At 50.1% G+C, this 18509-nt stretch overlaps 8 protein-coding genes across 8 annotated transcripts; 7 read left to right on the top strand and 1 right to left on the bottom strand.

The window, feature by feature from the left end:
• Positions 1-622: 622 nt before the first annotated feature.
• Positions 623-2075, top strand: P170DRAFT_377671 (lipase family protein). Its single transcript, XM_024845413.1, has 4 exons — positions 623-900; positions 1056-1221; positions 1282-1618; positions 1692-2075. Exons 1-4 carry the CDS (start codon positions 816-818, stop codon positions 1989-1991), a joined length of 888 nt encoding a protein of 295 aa, XP_024707445.1. The 5' UTR covers positions 623-815; the 3' UTR covers positions 1992-2075.
• Positions 2076-2369: 294 nt separating this feature from the next.
• On the top strand, positions 2370-2878 carry P170DRAFT_433984 (uncharacterized protein). The gene has a single exon (XM_024848621.1). It carries the CDS (start codon positions 2577-2579, stop codon positions 2751-2753), a length of 177 nt encoding a protein of 58 aa, XP_024707444.1. The 5' UTR covers positions 2370-2576; the 3' UTR covers positions 2754-2878.
• A 206-nt stretch (positions 2879-3084) lies between these two features.
• Positions 3085-5334, top strand: P170DRAFT_402049 (uracil phosphoribosyltransferase). The gene has a single exon (XM_024846400.1). It carries the CDS (start codon positions 3255-3257, stop codon positions 5274-5276), a length of 2022 nt encoding a protein of 673 aa, XP_024707443.1. The 5' UTR covers positions 3085-3254; the 3' UTR covers positions 5277-5334.
• Positions 5335-5738: 404 nt separating this feature from the next.
• Positions 5739-6841, top strand: P170DRAFT_377665 (aromatic alcohol reductase). Its single transcript, XM_024845412.1, has 2 exons — positions 5739-5827; positions 5879-6841. The coding sequence occupies exons 1-2, from the start codon at positions 5798-5800 to the stop codon at positions 6737-6739; spliced, it is 891 nt and encodes a 296-aa protein (XP_024707442.1). The 5' UTR covers positions 5739-5797; the 3' UTR covers positions 6740-6841.
• Positions 6842-7070: 229 nt separating this feature from the next.
• Positions 7071-9175, top strand: P170DRAFT_462173 (aminoglycoside phosphotransferase family protein). The gene is made up of 4 exons (XM_024852085.1): positions 7071-7346; positions 7397-7692; positions 7746-8127; positions 8175-9175. Exons 1-4 carry the CDS (start codon positions 7202-7204, stop codon positions 9080-9082), a joined length of 1731 nt encoding a protein of 576 aa, XP_024707441.1. The 5' UTR covers positions 7071-7201; the 3' UTR covers positions 9083-9175.
• Positions 9176-9596: 421 nt separating this feature from the next.
• On the top strand, positions 9597-13631 carry P170DRAFT_488625 (uncharacterized protein; the record flags this gene model as incomplete). The annotated part of the gene is made up of 10 exons (XM_024853973.1): positions 9597-9616; positions 9676-10052; positions 10119-10423; positions 10493-10526; positions 10580-10734; positions 11004-11764; positions 11816-13079; positions 13145-13170; positions 13318-13360; positions 13464-13631. 10 exons carry the CDS (start codon positions 9597-9599, stop codon positions 13629-13631), a joined length of 3153 nt encoding a protein of 1050 aa, XP_024707440.1.
• Positions 13632-13705: 74 nt separating this feature from the next.
• Positions 13706-15177, bottom strand: P170DRAFT_507003 (uncharacterized protein). Its single transcript, XM_024854435.1, has 3 exons — positions 14513-15177; positions 14275-14388; positions 13706-14222 (listed from the first exon to the last, which is right to left on the bottom strand). The coding sequence occupies exons 1-3, from the start codon at positions 15118-15120 to the stop codon at positions 13823-13825; spliced, it is 1122 nt and encodes a 373-aa protein (XP_024707439.1). The 5' UTR covers positions 15121-15177; the 3' UTR covers positions 13706-13822.
• Positions 15178-18030: 2853 nt separating this feature from the next.
• On the top strand, positions 18031-18342 carry P170DRAFT_318634 (ankyrin repeat domain-containing protein; the record flags this gene model as incomplete). Its single annotated transcript, XM_024843298.1, has 1 exon — positions 18031-18342. A coding segment is annotated over one exon (312 nt), but the record flags the coding sequence as incomplete, so codon positions are not given.
• Positions 18343-18509: the final 167 nt, after the last annotated feature.

Here is an 18509-nt window from a genome sequence, read left to right as displayed (position 1 = left end):
GACTCTCCGATTCCGATCCTCCAGTCTTCACCGTCTGTCCAGGCACCCAGCACCCACCCCTTCGTCTCCTCCATTCCTGCGCCCCCATTCGCTCGTATCCCTTGCACCCGCCAAACAAACGGGAGAATGTCACATCGGAGCTCCGGTCCCTTTCTTGCGTGGAGGACCGGGCCAAGCAGAGGCGCAGAATTGTGGACTGGACTGGACTGGACGGTGTGCGTGGGCTGTGAGCAATTTTTGACCGGGTTTGGGATGAGACTTGGCCATACCGGAGTCCGCCAGTACGAGGTTTTTTCTTTTTCTTTTCTTTTTCTTGTCATTTCCCCCTCAAAAGCCCTCGATTCGTAAAATAAACTAAGAAAATCAAATAAAAATTAATCAAATTATTAAATAATAAATAATTCCATTCCTTCTCATCCACCCATGCCTCCCTAGTCTTCCTACCCCGCTCGTATCCGGGCCAAGTAAAGTAGCAAAAGTGGATGTCCGCACCTACGCAGTAGTTCAAGGGCTGAGCAGGAATGGATGCCTGGTCATTTGATAGGGGGAGCTCGAAGGCATGGCCTGCGTGGTATGTGTATATAAAGGGGGACGGGGACGGGGGCCAGGAGGTCTTCAGAGTTGGTCTGTAGAGCACGCATTCAGTTGGTCGGTCAGCTTGTCAGCCTGTCTGAGGTCCTCGATTAGGGGGTTTGGTTGTCTTGTCTTGTCTTGTCTTATATTATATTATACCCTCGTGTGCTGGTTCTTTTGTTTCCGGCTTGACGTCGTTCATTGCTATTGTTATTTTTGGGTTTGGATCAGTATAAGACAAGATGATCTTTTCGCTGGGTCGGGTCCTGGCGATCTCGGCCTTGGTAGGACTGGGTGCTGCTGCTCCGGCGCAGTTGACTTCGAGAGGTATGTTTGCTTTTTCATTGTCTATTGTGGTATCTTCTATGGTGTTGTGGCTATGACTATGCTCATCTGTATACATCATGTCGTGGTCACACATACGCACATGCACATGCATAATTAGCCCTAACTCGCTGCCAAAACTAACAACTGAATGCTAGATGTCTCCGCCGACGTCCTGAAACAGTTAAATCTGTTCGCAGAGTACTCGGCCGCTGCGTACTGCACAACCAACATCGACTCCCCAGGCGACAAGCTAACCTGCGAGGCGGGCAACTGCCCATCCGTCGAGAAAGCCGAGACGGAGACCCTGAGCGAGTTTTTCGCGTACGTATCATCCACCATCCCAGCCCACACACAAGACAAAGACATACTAACAACCCCCAGCAACGATGAATACGGTGATGTCGCCGGCTTCTTCGCCGTCGACTCGACCAACAAGCTCCTGATCCTGTCCTTCCGGGGCTCTCGCACCATCGACAACTGGATCGCAAACCTGGACTTCGGCCTCGACAAGGTCGAAGATCTCTGCGCGGGCTGCCAGGCCCACGGCGGCTTCTACAAGGCCTGGCAAGCCGTTGCCGACGACATCACCGCTAGCGTCAAGTCCGCCGTCGACAAGTACTCGGGCTATAAGCTCGTATTCACGGGACATAGCTTTGGGGCTGCGTTGGCGTCGTTCGCGGCCACCGCGTTGCGCAATGATGGGTTTGAGATTGATTTGGTAAGCCCCTGATTCTCTATCCTATCCTACCTCTTCGGCGGAGTGGAGTGAAGATGGATGCTAATAGATATAGTACTCGTACGGCTCGCCCCGTCTCGGCAACAAGGCCCTGGCTACGTATATCACCGGCCAAGGCACGAACTACCGCATCACGCACACGAACGATATCGTGCCGCGTCTCCCGCCGTCTATCCTGGGCTTCACGCACTTTAGCCCCGAGTACTGGATCACCAGCGCCAATCAAAAGACGGTGACCGGGGCGGACATTACGCTGGTTGAGGGCGTGGGGTCGCGCGATGGCAATGCGGGAGAGGCTAAGCAGAGCGTTCTGGCGCATTCGTGGTATTTTGTGTCGATTTTTGCGTGTGCTTAGATGGATACTGGGGTGCTGCTCCTGTCGCCTGAAAGGGTTGGGAGGGCTGTATATAAATTGTTAATAGTGGAATTGTAAAAATTTTGGATTTGCAAGGTCTGTTTGAGTTGTTGATAGCCATGGGTATATAGAGTGAGGAAGGCCGGCTTTTGTAATGGTTTGATAGGAATAATTCTGACTCAGGCAACTTGATTGGCTGGATGAATGAGTTTACCTGATTTAGCTCATTTTAGGTTAGAACAAGCGATGGAACGTAGTGACATGATTTCGGGGGCTCGGTAGGCATACACCTCGGCAGACCCGTGGCAAGCACCCTCGCCGCCGCCGGACACCGCGTCACCGGGATAGATATCTCACCCAAGATGGTCGAGCCGAGCCGCCAGGCCGTTCCGACAGGGAAATTCACCCTCGCCGACATGCGCGAATACACCGCCGGAGCGTCTTGACGCGGTCTTCAACATCTTATCTCTGACTCTTTTCACCGGGGAGGAAATGGAGCAAATGACAGCCCGTTGGAGTACGTGAGTACCTGCAGGTGGGCTGTTGTTTATCACCACACTCGCAGTGGAAGACCGTCCGCCAGAGATGCGTGGGCACGGATGCGATGCGGATCGTCGCTGTGCGCAGAACCTCAAATGGAGGTTTTTCGGATCAGAGGTTATCTCGTCGCTGATGACCCGCGCTGGATTGGAGGCCCTTCTGCTAGAGAATGAATTTCAGGGAATGGAAACCTCAGCCCGTGGTCTTTGTGCCTCCGGTTGAAGTGCAGGGGGATGATGAGCCGCATTATTATATCATTGCTCGGCGAGTGACTGATAAGAGCTATGCCTAGAGAGAAAGCACTGAATTAACGCAACGTTATGTGAAGGGTTTCCTTGATTTCAACGGTAAGTCTATCCGCCGAGATCTCTGTTTGGTATAGCATACGGGTCTTCTGATAGTATCTCAGCCAGTAACAAGCGCACCACATCGCATCGTCAGGCTGTGAATTCGTGCGTTTACCCAGCCGCTTGTAATTGGAATATCTGCCCCACGCAACAAAGAATCTGATGACAAGTTGTTTGCGGGATGTCCCTTTTCTTTGCTCTTTGATGCGCTTGCTCTGGTATCCTATGCGGTATAAATATCATCAACTTCCATCTCTCCCAGGGCTACTCAATCATCTTTCCATACCTTACTCTCTCCCACCACAAGTCTGTTTCTACCCTGTTTTCGTTATCCATCCCAAGAAATCGCAAGCTTCTTACTTGACTCTCTATCAAAATGACCGACGCAACTGCCCCAGACCTTTTTCGCAAGCCCACGGTGATCGGCCTCTACGGCGTCCCCGGCTGCGGCAAATCATACCTCCTGCGCAAACTCAAGGCAAAGCTTGATGAAAACTTCTTCGCCTTCTATGAAGGCTCGCAAGTGATCGACAGACTCGTGCCCGGGGGTCTAGAAGCCTTCAAACTCCTGAACGAGAAGCGGAAGAGAAAGTGGCGGAGGGAAGCCATCGAGAGCATCCAGAAAGATTGCTTCCTGAACGAAAAGACGGCAATCGTGACAGGACACTATATGTTCTGGCAGACCAGCGATGCGGAAGGATCTCCTGTTATCACTTCCAGCGATCTTATTGTCTACACGCATATCTTGTACCTGGATGTCCCGCCTCATGTCGTGCTTCGGCGCCAGGAAGAGGACAGAACGCGAGCTCGTCCTGAGATGTCGGTTTTCCATATTGGCAGGTGGCAAGAGGCAGAGAAGTCACAGCTCAGAGACTCCTGCCTCAACCACGGGATCCTCTTCTTCAGGTGGACCGAACAAGGAGATATGGCGAGTCTGATCCTCGATCTGAATGGTCACCATGAAGAAAAGAGCCTGCGCAATGCAAAGAAGCACTTGGACACGGCCATGGCGAAAGCGAATAGCTCTGGCTGCTTGGAGAAGGTCTTGGTGCTCGATGCAGACCGCACCCTGACCGTTGAGGATACGGGTAATCTCTGGTGGAAGGAATTTTTCATGTCCAAAGGTTCCCAGGGAGAGCCTCCTTTGATAGCGTTGTTCGGCAAAATGGGATATTCATACGAGGCTTTCTGGCAGGCCACCTTGACGTACGAAGAAGCAGCCGGTGATGCTGAGTTTGACAAGATTTGCCAACGCACAGCGGATGCTGTGAGCATGTATCCTCAAATGCAGGCTTTGCTTCATCTGGTCTCCAGAAATGAGCACATCCACGCGGTTGTCCTGACTTCAGGTCTGCGTCTTGTCTGGGAGAAGATCCTGGCTCGAGGGGGCCTCTCTGGATCAGTGAATGTCATCGGAGGTGGTCGGATCGCCGACGGCCTCGTGGTTACCCCAGAGACCAAGTCTGCCTTGGTCAGTCACCTGCAAAGCATTTACAGGCTGGAAGTCTGGGCCTTCGGGGACAGTCCTTTGGACATCCCCATGCTGCGGGAAGCGAACTATGCGATTGTGGTTGTGGGCGAAGAGAGCAGCAGGAGCAAGACTATGGAGAGTGCCCTACGTAAGGCCATTACTGAGAAGTGGCTTTATGCAAAACAAGTCCTCCTTCCCCCCTCCGTCGCACCACGCCTTAACACCACCCTCGTCCCAGTCCTCGACATCATGGATTCAAAGTTCGTCGATTCGCTTGTCGAGCATCGGTACCGTCCCTATATCATCCATGCCACCCACAAACCTGCTGCTAAGCTCCTCCAAACCCCTATGAGAGATGCCTCATTTGAAGGACCGGCTCTTCGAAACGTCCATATTAAATGCGGACGGTACCTGGCCCTCGAGTATGTCAGCGACATCATCGGCATCGAGTCATATTCTACCCCTCACGTGCAAGGCCACGACACAGCTGGACATCGTCTGGCTCAGGAGAAGAACACACTGATTATCGCTTTGATGCGAGGTGGCGCACCCATGGCTGAGGGAATCAACGATGTCTTCCCAACCGCCGAATTCCTACACGCATGGAAACCAGAAGACGTCACGAGCGATTGCCTACGCGAGCGGTCGACGGTTATCCTCGTCGACTCTGTGATCAACAGCGGAAATTCGGTCGTTGAGTTCGTCGAGCACATTCACAGCCTGGCTCGGAATATCAAGATCGTTGTTGTTACGGGCGTCGTGCAGGCTCAAGCTCTCGAAGAGAATGGCGGTCGCATACCCCTTCTATTCTCGCGTCTCAATCGACTTCTCACCATTGTCGCGCTGAGAATTTCGACTAATAAATTTACTGGAAAGAGAGGAACGGATACCGGCAATCGTTTGTTCAATACCAAGCATCTTGATTAGGGATTGTTGAGTCGATGGGATGTAGGACTGGTTGCCTGTCTTGTTCATGATCCCTGACTGTCCTTTTTTCTTTTCTTTGGTTTCATGCTCATTGGATTTGGTTTTGTTTTCTGGAGATTGAACTGGTGTATTCAACTAGATTAGGATCTCAAATCAAAAGTTGTCTTGCGTTCAATGACTTATCGCTACCAATGGAAACCCAACAACCACGACTATATCCCGAATGACGTCAAGAATCTAACTGATGCCGCAACATGGGCAAAGAACCCAGTCCCCTAAAAATGGAATGAGGTGCTTGAATAAAACAGGAGAGTCATCACGCTACTCCCAGCCAAACTTATGAAATGCTGACAAACCTCGGAATATTCCTGCTGCACATCGCGTGATTTCCCCTCCTCTCTTGTTGTTTGGCGGGGTATTTATTTACTTGCCTGTAAATCTTCCTTCAACCACATATCAACTCACCTATTTGCAACAACAGACAGCACCATCTATACCCCAACAACCCAATTGACCACATCATGGCTCCCACAAAAGTCGCGCTCGCAGGTGTACGTCCACAATCCCTCTACCCCCACCACCTACCACTAACAACCGTCCAGGGAACCGGAAACCTCGGCACCGCCATTCTCAAAGCCCTCCTAGACGCCAACTTCTCTGTGACCGTGCTCTCGCGCACATCCAACAAACCCATCGACCAGCGCGCCAAGCTCGTCGAAGTCGACTACAGCTCTCAGTCCGCCCTCGAGTCCGCACTCACCGGACACTCCGCCGTCGTGGACGCGCTTGGCCGCGCCCCCCAAGACGTCCCCATCCGACTCATCGACGCGGCCGTCAACGCAGGCGTAACGCACTACCTCCCATCTGAGTACGGCGTGGACACGCAGAACGAGCACGTGCGCAAGATCCCCGTCTTCGCGGGGAAGGTCGCAGTCCAATCACACCTGGAGAAAGTCACCTCCACCAACCCGTCCTTCATCTACACGCTTCTCGCGACAGGGGCGTTTCTGGACTTCGGTCTCGAGAAGAACTTCATCCTCAACTTTGCCGGACCGGTCGCGGACCTGTACGATGGCGGAGAGAGGAAGTTCAGCACGACGACGCTCGCGGGGATCGGGGGCGCGGTGGTGGGGATTCTGCGGAACCCCGATGCGACGAGGAATAGGGCTGTGTATGTGAGTGAGGCGGATGTGTCGCAGGTGGAGCTGTTGAGGCTTTCAGGGAAGAAGGTGGAGACGAGGGTGGTGAGGACGGAGGATTTGGAGAGGGAGGCGTACGAGGAGTTGAAGAAGCCGGAGCCGAGTCCGGCGGTGTTTGCGGTCAATTTTATCAAGACGGCGTTGTTTGGGGAGAGATTTGGGAGTTTGTTTGGGCCGCCGAGGCTGTCGAATGAGATTGTTGGAGTGAAGTATTTGAGTGAGGAGGAGTTGAGGGAGGTGGTGGTTAAGAGTACAAGTGCTTAGAGATAGAGGACCGAGTTTATATGGCTCGGTTACGGTGCTTTTAGATGGGCTTATTATACAGTTGCTGCGTACCTCAAGAAATACATCTAGGGCGCCTAAAACTTACATATTGAAATGAAGTTTAGTGATTTCTTACTCATTGGAATATAATTCATTTCTTTTTTAACGGTTCTATCAAGGCGATGGCTCGAAATATATCTTTAGTGCAATGGACCCGGAGCTAGGGCACTAATTAATTATCAGCAAGGGGGATTTCTCTAGTCCGGCCAGGCACCCGGCCACTTATTCTACAACAACCTCCGAACACTATTATTTTACCATCATCAATTTCCCACACACAACAACCCGTTTTATCTTAATGGAGGTAGAAAAATGATTGGAAACGACTGCCAGATTTCCTTTAACTGTATGATACATGCTTCCTCGAAGGTAGACAGCACAACACTGTTGTCTTTGTGAAGCATGAGCCGACCCCTATCGGCCGCACGTCTGTGGCGCAACATTCAAACCACTACTGTATCAAGCCTACAATATTACCGCTCAATATCGAAAGCTTCTTCGCTATCCTACGATCATTATGCCACCAGCAAGCAGTCTCCTGCGATTGGTAAGCATCCCCATCTCAGCGCGATTGAACTTACAACTTATCCAGACCAGATTGGAACTCCAACGGCGAATTTTTCAAATTCACTCGAGGCCGTTTTATCGTAGACGAGGCAGAGAACCTTCGAAAGCGAGAGTCTAAGTTCGACATGAACAGCCTCGCGCGTATCGCCGCAGACTCCGTTGGCGCCGGCCAATGCATCTCCATCAAGAAATACCCGGACGGCATGTTCAACAAAGCATTCCTCATGACTATGGACAATGGCCGAGAAGTCGTTGCGAAAGTGCCTAACCAAAATGCTGGTATTCCGCATTTTACTACGGCTAGTGAAGTCGCCACGATGGATTTTGTAAGTCTACTTCAAGCTTATAACTCTGGACTTACTTATATAACTAATGGAAGGTGAGAACAATTCTGGACACACCAGCGCCTCGAGTTTACGCATGGAATTCGCAAGCAAAATCGCATCCCGTCGGAGCTGAGTTTATTATCATGGACAAAGCTGAGGGTGTTCCGCTCTCTCAAGTCTGGGGCACTATGAAACTTCCCCAAAAGCTCCAGGTGCTTCTTGCTATGACACGCTTCCAAAAGAATTGGCTGAGTGTTTCGTTCTCGCATTATGGTAGCTTGTACTACACAGGCGACTTACAGCAACTCGGCAACGATAACTACTATATCAAGAATGCGAATACCATCAAAGACTCGAAGTTTGCTATTGGCCCTTCCACAGGTCGGGATTGGTTTGATGCGGGCCGGTCAAATTTAGATATTTATAGGGGACCATGTATGTCAGCGCTCTATCGTTTTAGAGGGCTACTAACAAATGTATAGGGGCATCTCTAACACAGTACCTCCAAGCAGTCGGGACGCGCGAGAAAAAAGCCGTCCAGGCTTTACAACCTCCAAAGCAAATTGCTTTATTCTGTGGCCCAAAGCTGTACCAGCCAAATATGGAAAAGAAGCTTGCTGCCCTGGCAAGGTACCAACAAATAGTCGATGCTCTTACCCCGAAGGACGCTGCGATTACCAACCCACGCCTCTGGCACAATGATTTGCATGATGACAATATATTTGTGGACCCAGACAACCCAGAAAAGATCACAGGGATCATCGACTGGCAGTCTTGTCATATCTCTCCACTCTTCAATCACAACCCCGACCTTGCCTACCTCGACTGGGATGGCCTTGAGCTCGAGACGCTTGACCTAGTACCGATGCCCAAACTCTCGCAACTGTCCCCAGAAGAACGAACTACAGCTATAAACGAGTATACCGTTCAGAACGTATTCATCGGATGGCGGAAACTCATGCTTGCCAAAAACCCAGATCTGTATCGAGCAATCGAGTTCCGAAAGACGCCAGCATACGGGTTGATATTTCTTGCCCACCGCATGTTCGAATACGGCGAGGCGCATTTCCAGTCGCTGTTAGTCGATCTGAAGGACTCATGTACAGAACTACCTGGCGTAAATGGTGATTTCCCTTTCCCGTTTGACTTTTCGAAAGCAGAGATTGAGCGTATTAAGCTAGATAGCGAGGGCGCGGTAGCGGGAACCGACCTTGTTACGGAGGTCAAGGAAAGCCTGGGTGATTTGTGGCCGGATAAGGGATTCATAGAGCATGTGCGATACAATGATTGCAAAGCCGCCCTCGATCAAGCCAGAGATCAGATTCTGGAGCAACTGGCTGAAACTGACGGGGAAAAGGCTGAGTATAGGCGGTATTGGCCATTTGACTGATCTGTTTCAAATTACTTCTAGGGCCACTGCTTTGTGGAATCAACATCTAGCAAGAAAGATACGGATATATAACATAGAACATTTTGGAGAAACTTTCAGTAATGAGGAAATTATTATGTGTCTTCCAGGCCTGCGTGCCAGGGCAATATATAGACAAAGAATTGGAATGTGACCAAATGATTTAACAGAGGCAGATAGAACAGAGCCCAACGTTGCAAAATAGGTGCTATAAATAACACGAAGTGGCATCACTTTCCTCGGCATGCCCTCATGACTGGGCGTAACCCTCTAGCCATCCTTTCCCTGTTTTTCAGTCTTGCTTTACTTCACTAGAGAGTGAATGTCCCCAGCCCAACCCAACCCACAAATCACCCCTCCCACTCTCACTTTCAAACTCTTTTACCTTCCCACCTTCAGTATTTATTATTCTTGAGCCTTTGTCCTTTTTTACTTTCCTACATATCTTCCTTCTTACTTCCTGTCCCCAGGATTATTACTCAGAGATTAACAAGGGATGTCCAAACAGTCCACATGGTAATAACTCATGTCTCTCCACACTGTATTCTTCGTCATTAGCTGAGATCAAAATGAAGGCTGAAAAAAAGTCAGAGTGAGACGCTCTCACACAATTACTACCAAATAGGTCTTATCTGCGCGTTGCCTGACGAGGTAACAGCAGTGACAGCCATTCTGGACGAAGAACATGAACTGCTTGACCAGAATGAGCAAGACTCCAATGTATACACACTTGGACGCGTTGGAGCACACAATGTGGTTGTCGGCTGTCTTCCATTTGGAGCTAGTGGTGGGGCAACAGCTGTAGCCAAGGACATGTTGCTAAGCTTTCCCAACATCAAAGTGGCGCTGATGATAGGCATTGGAGGAGGTGCACCTGGATCGCCAAGCGAGGATCCGGAGTCAGATATCAGATTGGGCGATGTTTTTGTGAGCAAACCGGGCTTTCCTGATGGTGCATTCTTCATTAATCCCTGGTCCAAAGGCTCTGTGCACAGGAATGAGATACTGATAGCAACAGGAGGCCTGGTGCAGTATGATTACAACAAAACGATTTCCGAGAGCAGGTTCGTCCCCAAAGAGCATCTCAGTCGTTCACCAAATGTTTTGGTGACCGCACTTACCAAGCTGATGACTCGCCATGAGCTGACGGGCTCTGCGGTCCCACGTCACTTGGCACTCATGCGTCAGAAATATCCGAAGATGAAACAGAAATGGCAGCATCCAGGGCTTCAGAATGATAAATTGTACGCCAAAACTTTCAAACATAATAATTTCAACCAGCCTTGTGAGGTCATTTGCCGTTCAGAGCTAGATGAGCATCTGGTTGAGCGAAAGCCACGGCAAAATACAGATCCAGTGATTCATTGCGGCCTAATTGCTTCCAGTGAACAGGCTATGAAGGATGCTGTCACGAGAGAGAAACTCCGTCAAAACCACAACATTCTCTGCTTTGAAACGGAAGCAGCTGGTCATATGAAGAATTTCCATGCCTCATTATCAGAGGTATATGTGACTATTCCGATTCCCATGAGAATAAAACCTGGAAGGCCTATGCCGGCGCCGCCAGTGCTGCAGTTGCTAAAGAGCTTCTGGAAGGTATTCGCTCAGCTCAAGTCGAAAAGACGGATACTGTTGTTTCCATTCTAGGAAGAAGTAAGTGCGGCCCCAAATGGCAGTTGCGTTCAAATGCCATGAGCTTTTGGCTTACGCCCATGGCTGTATAGCAGAGCAACAAATCGCGACTCTCGATAGTACATCACAATGTTCCAATGGCAATCTACCCTCATCATACCACAACGACCACAACGACCACAACGACCACAACGCCCACAACGCCCACAACGCCCACAGCGCCCACAGCGCCCACAACAACCGGAGCGCCCACAACAACCGGAGCGACCAGAACGAAGCACACAATGATCGAGAAAGCTTTCTGAACTGGCTCGCTCCATCCACCTACCACCAGAAGCAAGCTGATGCATATAAACTATGGGAGAAGGGAACCGGAACTTGGTTCTTGGAGCACCCGCAATTGAAGGAGTGGTTGGATGCACACCGCCCTGAAAATCGAATCTTGCTATGCTCGGGAGGCCCTGGTGTAGGCAAAACTACCATGGTCTCGGTTGTAGTAGAGCATCTCCGCACTTCGGAGAAAGAACAAGGGTCAATAGTATGCTTCTTCTTTTTAAACCGAAATGCGCAAACTGTTCCCAGAATGATTCGCGCGATTCTCCGGCAATTGCTTGAAGGTCTTCCTTCTATTCCGGATGAGTTCATAAACCTCCAGGACGAAACACAATGCTTATCCGAGAAGGGGATTCAACAAGCTCTGATGAAAGCTGCTAAAAGTTACAAGAGAGCTTTTATAATTGTTGATGGTTTGAGCGAAAGCCCACTGTTCGAAATACATGACTTTTTCAACGCTATCATGGAGATGCAAAGTGCTGGTGCTCGGGTTATGGTAACTTCCGATGATACGAAAGATCTTCGACTTGAGCCACAATCAAAAAACCAGAATCGATTTTCTGAGTTGGATATACGAGATGGGAATATTGAAATATACATCGATCGAAACTTTGACCTTTCAGGCTTCTATTCCCTGCCTGCAGAACAAGCTGAGATCGAAAAATTCAAAAGAATCATTATTTTCTCTGCGAGAGGAAGGTGAGATAATTTAATGTTTCTTTGAAGATTCAACCAGCTGATAAAAGACAGTTTCTTACTCGCTCGACTTTACTTGAACTGGCTGAAAACAAAAGACACACGGGAGAAGTTAGAAGAAGAGCTAGACAGCATAGCGAATACCCACACCCCTTCTCACTCGTCCACATTGAATGAAGCATATCGAAAGACATTCGACATAGTCAAAAGATCACCTCGAAGGTTGGCTTTTTGCGTTTTGTCTTGGGTCTTCTATGCGATGAGACCTCTTAGTACCACTGAGCTGAGCGAGGCTTTAAATACACAACATCAACGCAATAACAAGGAACTGAAAGTGAAACATGCGCCTCCAGATATGCCAGGTCTCGTCTCCTTGAGTGAGGGTCTTATAGCTATTAGTCCCATCAGCGCGACTGTTGACTTTGTGCATCACACCGCTTACATTTGGTATTCTTACAATCGTACTGGTTTCCCTCGGGTTAGGAACGCCAGCAGAACCATTGCAATGACTTGTCTTAAGTACCTAAGTTTTGAGGCGTTTGCTACAGGATTTGTGCATGACCAAGAGGCACTGAAAAACCGAATCGACAAACATCCGTTTCTGAATTATGCGGCGCGTTTCTGGGCGATTCATGTTCATTTTAATCAAAACAGTAGCAAAGTACGGAGTGCGGCGAAAAGATTCCTTCAAAACACTTCATTGGCATCATGCGCCGAGCAAATCGTTCTCGGAGTTCCATTTCGGCGAGAGGATCCGCCCATAACTGGACTTCACTTGGTGGCAAAGTATGGACTGGTCACACAGTTTGAGGATTTGACAGACGAGGATTGCCATATGGACTTCAACGGCCGAGATGCTTTTGGCGTAACACCACTTCTTCAAGCCATTAAAGGCGGACATGTGAACCTGGTCAGAATGCTTGTGGAGTCAGATGAGGTTGAAACTAACATATGCGATTTGGACGGATGGACGCCTCTTATGTGGGCAGCAAAGGACGGATCTACGAGGATTACCCGATCTCTGCTATCAGTTGATCAAACCCGGTTGAATTGCCAAAACAGACAAGGTGACTCCGCGCTCATGGTCGCAACTAAATTCAATCATCCCATTATTGTTGGAATACTGAAGCAACACGAAAGTCCTGATCCAAACTTGACAAATGAAAATGGCATGACCGCTCTTATGTTTGCCGTTAGGAATTCATCTGTTGGAATTGTCCAAAAACTGCTCGGAATCGCCAATGTCGATCCTGATATCTGCAACCATCATGGTGCCACTGCCCTTGGCTTTGCCGTTCTGAGCAAAAATGTGGAGATTGTCCGAATACTCTTGGAGCAGGCCAAAGCCAATCCGAATAAGGGATACATTCGGTCTAATGGTAGGTTCTATCAATTCCAATATCAATAAGGTTAAACTAGTATTTAACAATACTGATATTTGCCCTAATAAGACTCGACAGGCTCCTTGAGATACTCACTCCTTACATATGCAGCTAAAATGGGTTACGACGACGTAGCTAGGTTGTTATTCGAAGTTGGTAATGCTGACCCATCAGGAGCAGGCGAAGACATTTCTGGCTCTCTAACCACCCCTCTGATGTCCGCCGCATCTAATGGACATATAGAGATAGTTCGTTTCCTTCTGGCCTCTGGAAAAGTCAAAACTACATCCCAGGACCCAGGATATACTGAACTAATGGAGGCAGTTCGCCGGAACGATGCTGTCATGGTCAGTCTGCTTCTTAACGAAGGCAATGCCAATACCAGCATACAGTCTCCTCAGAGCAAGACCGCACTTGATATGGCCAAGGAAAAGGGGTATGACGAGATCGTTCAATTGCTTTCTGCCAAAAGACCCCGGAGATCATGATCATCCAATTGGAAGGGTTTATTCAAAACGGAATCAAGTGCCCGGACACCACTTTGTCTGGGACTGGAATTTCAGGATATGTATGTACTTAGGTTCTTGGTCTCACTGTCAGAATCATGCACTGTACCTGCTTAATCATGGTCTCATCATCCTTCCATCTCAACTCTCAACCAACCATCCCCACTCTCCCCCTACAGAGTAGGATGATAAGACTTATAAACCTGCAACGCGCCCTCGATACTCTGCACCAGCCCAAAAAACAGCGTCAGAAGGAGCACAAAAATCGCAACCCAAAACGTATACCACTGCACCCCCTTCCTTCTATCATACCACCACTGCCGAATATCCCTCGGCTCGGACTCGTCATAACACTGCTTTAGTATGATGAGGCGTTCTCGCCAGAACGAAAAATTTTCGATCCGTCGCTGCTCCCGCTTTAGATAGGGAAGTTTGATGGCGCTGGGGTCCAGGGTGTGCTGTTTTTCTATTTTGCGGTACCAGGTTTGCACGGATTCGTCTTCGCGGGGTAGAAGGAGGGCGATTGTTTGGAGGGTTTCGTCGATGAGAGAGGGGGGTAGGAGGGGGTGGGTTCTGTTCTTTGTTAGGGTTGTATGTTCTGCAGGGTTTTGTACGGTTGAATGACCTGTATTTCTGAAGATGTAGAAAGCTAGCACAGTGGAAGATCTGAACAACAGACTCGTGTTGATCGTCGTCTGCATCTAGGAGTCTGAGATGGTCGACTAGATTATATGTCCATCTGATAAGATAAGAAGGTAATTATCAGCTTAACCTTCTTCATAGATCTTAAACATATCCATTCCCATCTAGACAGTAAAGTCGCAAAAGAAATGAAGGATAAGAGCAATATGATAGTACTCAACTCAATCTTCACCCCGGCAATTACCTCCAAGCTCAGCGCGTGAAATGACCTCTCGAAGCGTACATACTCCCCCGTCTGCGTCTTCTGCTCGTCAAACCAATTCCTAATAAACTCCCCAAACGGCCCCGTCCTCCACTCCATGACCTCATACCCTAGCGACCCAAACCGGGGCTTCCCGATCCCAATCATAGTCAGTAACCCAGCGGCGAGATCAATCGATCCGTTGATGGCATCGTCTTGAACTTGAACAAAACGCCGGCCGTGGTCTTGCTCTTGATCTGAGGGATTCGCATACTCAAGTCTCAGTCTGGCTTGAATTTCCTCGCGCGTATGGCCGTGTCGAATGCATTTGGCGATGGAGATGAGATCTTCGTGCGTTTTGCAAGATACATAGTGGCCTCTGTCTGTGAGTGCGAAGTCGCACCGCTCGGCGTAGAATTTGAAGAAAGGAGAGAGATCTATGCGTTTCAGTTCGGTCTCGGAGACGTTGAGCCCGAGAAGGGCCTTGAGGAGGTTGAATTGCAGGGTTCTGTCTATGGGCGTGTCTTGTAGGGGTGTCCTCAGGGTGCGCAGCTCGATTGAGGTGTCACTGCGGGAAGATACAGACATTGTATATATGATACTGGACCTGGCTAGGCTTTCGGTGATTGCAAGATTCTAGTCATGTTATTCTCTTCTTGCCGTCAGAAATCTACAATGGTCGTATCCCCGCGGGAATGCCGCCGATATAACCCGGTAGCCTTGAGGGCGCGTAAATCGCCTTGGCAAGGCTGTTCTCGATCTATCTGACGTGGCGCGCGGGGGTCAGATTGATCATTGCCTTTTTAACGATGGATTCTCGTCAGCCGCAGTCTCGTGTTTCTGGCATTGCGAGCGATCCTTTCTTGCGAGGAAGCTCAACCACTTGTCCTTGAAGGACTTTTCACCCGGCCTGATGATCTCACGATGTTTAGAGCGCTTGTGTCGTCACATACTAAAATGAATTGGGCAGACTCTGTGGGTGATTTCTGCCACGGACGCAAAGGAGGATATTACTTCTGGGAGGCCAGAGGCAGGGCACGCGAAATATACAACAACGCCCTTGGGAGAGGAGTCGCGGACGTAATTGGGGACATTCGCGAACTCATCACCGGGGTACGATTGACACTGTGCATGGTCGGTTCGGCCAAGGACAAGGCATTGCCCACCATCGTAATCGCCGGGGGAAAGAAACAGGGGCGAAAGATAGCCCTGGACGCAATTCGCGAACTCCTGACAGCAGAAGAAGTTGGGTTCGAGACGGCGAATCTTCCTCGCTTTCCACCAACAGGACATTGGTATGCCCGCGCAGGGACCGGTTCCATATCAAGTGAAGACCCGCAGAGTGAGGTATACTACGCGCCTGGAAGCCGGTGGGTTGGACTCCCGGTGCACGTGTGGACAGACGGTCAGGATGTTGTAACGAGGGCAACGTGTGGAGGCATTATCCAGGCCGGCGGAGAGTATTATTACCTCACCACCGCCCACGCGTTCCGGAGAGGATTATTTTCATATTATGAAGCGGACTCTGAGGGTTCGGAGGACGAATGCGAAATACACGGGCAAGCAGTGCAGCCCAGTCTCGATGATACAACGTCGGAGTTGGCGAGACGTGGTAGCACTACTACCCCAGAGAGTCTGCATTCGAACCAAACATTTCTCTCTAGAGGCAGTAACCCAGGCGAAGATATCACAGGAGAATCACCAGTGTTGTCGTCAACAAAACCTCAGCCCAGAACTGAACTGCCTCAGTTGCCTCGAAAGATGCATCAGGCTGAAGCCACTGTGGAGTCCAAGTCCGAGCCAACACCAGCCCCCGCCCGAGTTTCCAGGCCTGCTAATAAGAAAGCAAAGAGGAGGATAAGAGAGAATAGAAAGGGCTGGCTCGTTGAGCCTGAATCCGAACCAGCACCAGCGCCAGACCCTGAGCCCGTTCCTACCAACGAGCCCCAGCCGGAAGCAGAGCCTGAATCTGCACTTTTAGGGCACAAAATTTTCGATTCTACAGAGGGACCAAAGCCTGGCCTCGATTATGCTATGATAGAAATCACCACCCCAGGCTTTAGGGCCAGCAATGAAGTATTGCTGAACAACGAGCAAGCCAACCGAATCCTTTGTCCACAAGACATAGTACGCACCGGCCCCAAGGAAACTGACATTGTCATCATTACCGGTGCAAAAGAGCCTCTGCCTGGTAGGATGTCTGGAACGGTATCATGGATAACGACGATCTCGAGCGGTCATAATCAACTGCAAGAGCTATGGACTGTGCAGGTCCATGGGGAACTCCATGATGGAGACTGCGGTGCGTGGGTGTTGGATTCCAACACCGGCGCTTTGTTCGGACACATTGCAGCCGACAACTCGCTGCACGGCCTTGCTTATGTGATTCCTGCTGTGCAAGTATTGGATGACCTTAAACGGGAATTCGACGTTGAAATTTCACTGCCCACGGTCGTATCCGATGATTCCCAGCCACCCGCGAGCCTGCCAGACGAGCCTGCCAGGAAATCGACGCCACACATAGGGACACGCCCCATAAATGAGAAGGCAATGTCCCCTAAGTCAAAGATGGGCGAAGATTTGGTTGCAGGAGTGATTAGCCATGAAGATCTCGTTGCTGAATCAGTCGATCTCGCGAATGAGGTACCCGATATTGAAGAGGCCAAAGAAATAGACGGAACTTCCGAGGATATGATGTCCGACTTTGAGCCACATATCTCGAGCCCGGCTGCTAAGGACACTTCCATCTTGAGTGGTCTCGAAGTTGTGGAAGGAAACCAGATACGGGAAGGTCTCGATAGTCCCCTTGGACTTATCGATCCCGAGGACCTACCGAAGTGGACCGTGAATGAGAACGGCGAGATCGTGCTTGAGGATGGGGATCCCATGGGCAGTGCACGAAAGTCAGTCAAGAAAGATTCTCGTGCCAATGGGAAGAAATCCGCTGGGCCAATACATCCAACGGAGCGTGGCGATAATCAGAACTATGAGCGGCGTCATAAAGATCCAAAATCCGGAATTAGTTCCAAGTCAAACAAAAGAACCACAATTCCAAGGCCTCGTGGAAAGAGAATGGATGTGATGACGGCTGCCGATGATGAAGGACGAACCGCACTCATGGAGGCCGCCAGTGAGGGACATGTGGCAGTAGCCCGTATGCTTCTAGATCAAGGCGCAGATATTACACGGGCAGATGACACTGGACGTACCATCATGATAGAGGCAGCGCGGAAGGGCCATGTCTCTGTGGTGCGTCTCCTCCTGGATCGTGGAGCGGATCTCACAACGGCAGATGACTTTGGACGGACTGCGCTCATGGAGTCTGCACATCAAGGGTACACCGCGGTGGTCGATGTCTTACTTCAGCATGGAGCAGATTCATCAGAAGCTGATGATGCTGGACGGACCGCCATCATAGACGCCGCTCAATCTGGATGCACCGCAATAATCCACCTTCTTCTGAGGCGTGGAGCAGAATTCTGGGCAGCAGATAAAGGGGGTCGAACGCCACTCATAGAGGCTGCCGGCAATGGCCACAAATCTGCTGCTTCGCTTCTCCTTCTCTGGGGGGCGGATGCATCTGTGGCCGACGATTTAGGGCGAACTCCGCTTATCGAAGCAGCTCAGAACGGGCACAAGGCAATGATCCAGCTTCTCCTTGAAAACGGAGCAGATCTATCAGCAACGGATGATCGGGGACGGACACCTCTGACGGAGGCCGCTCAGAATGGTCACAGGGCAGTAGTTCAGCTGCTTATCGACTTCGGCGCTGCCATATCGACAGCAGACAATGCAGGACGAACGCCACTGATGGAAGCAGCAAAGGGTGGACATAAAGCGGTAGTTCGCCTGCTTCTCGAGAACGCCAGTGATGAGGCAGGTGTGCCTGTGCAGACCCATAAGCAACAATCAAGCACTGGAGACCCCAAGGCCATTGATTTGTCTAACCTGAAGGGCCTCGCAGTGAAGCAAAAAGG

Source organism: Aspergillus steynii, assembly GCF_002849105.1.
Source record: "Aspergillus steynii IBT 23096 chromosome Unknown P170scaffold_2, whole genome shotgun sequence".
Taxonomy (NCBI): Eukaryota; Fungi; Ascomycota; class Eurotiomycetes; order Eurotiales; family Aspergillaceae; genus Aspergillus; species Aspergillus steynii.
Note: the sequence above shows the minus strand (reverse complement) of the source record. Positions and strands in the feature narration are given on the sequence as shown.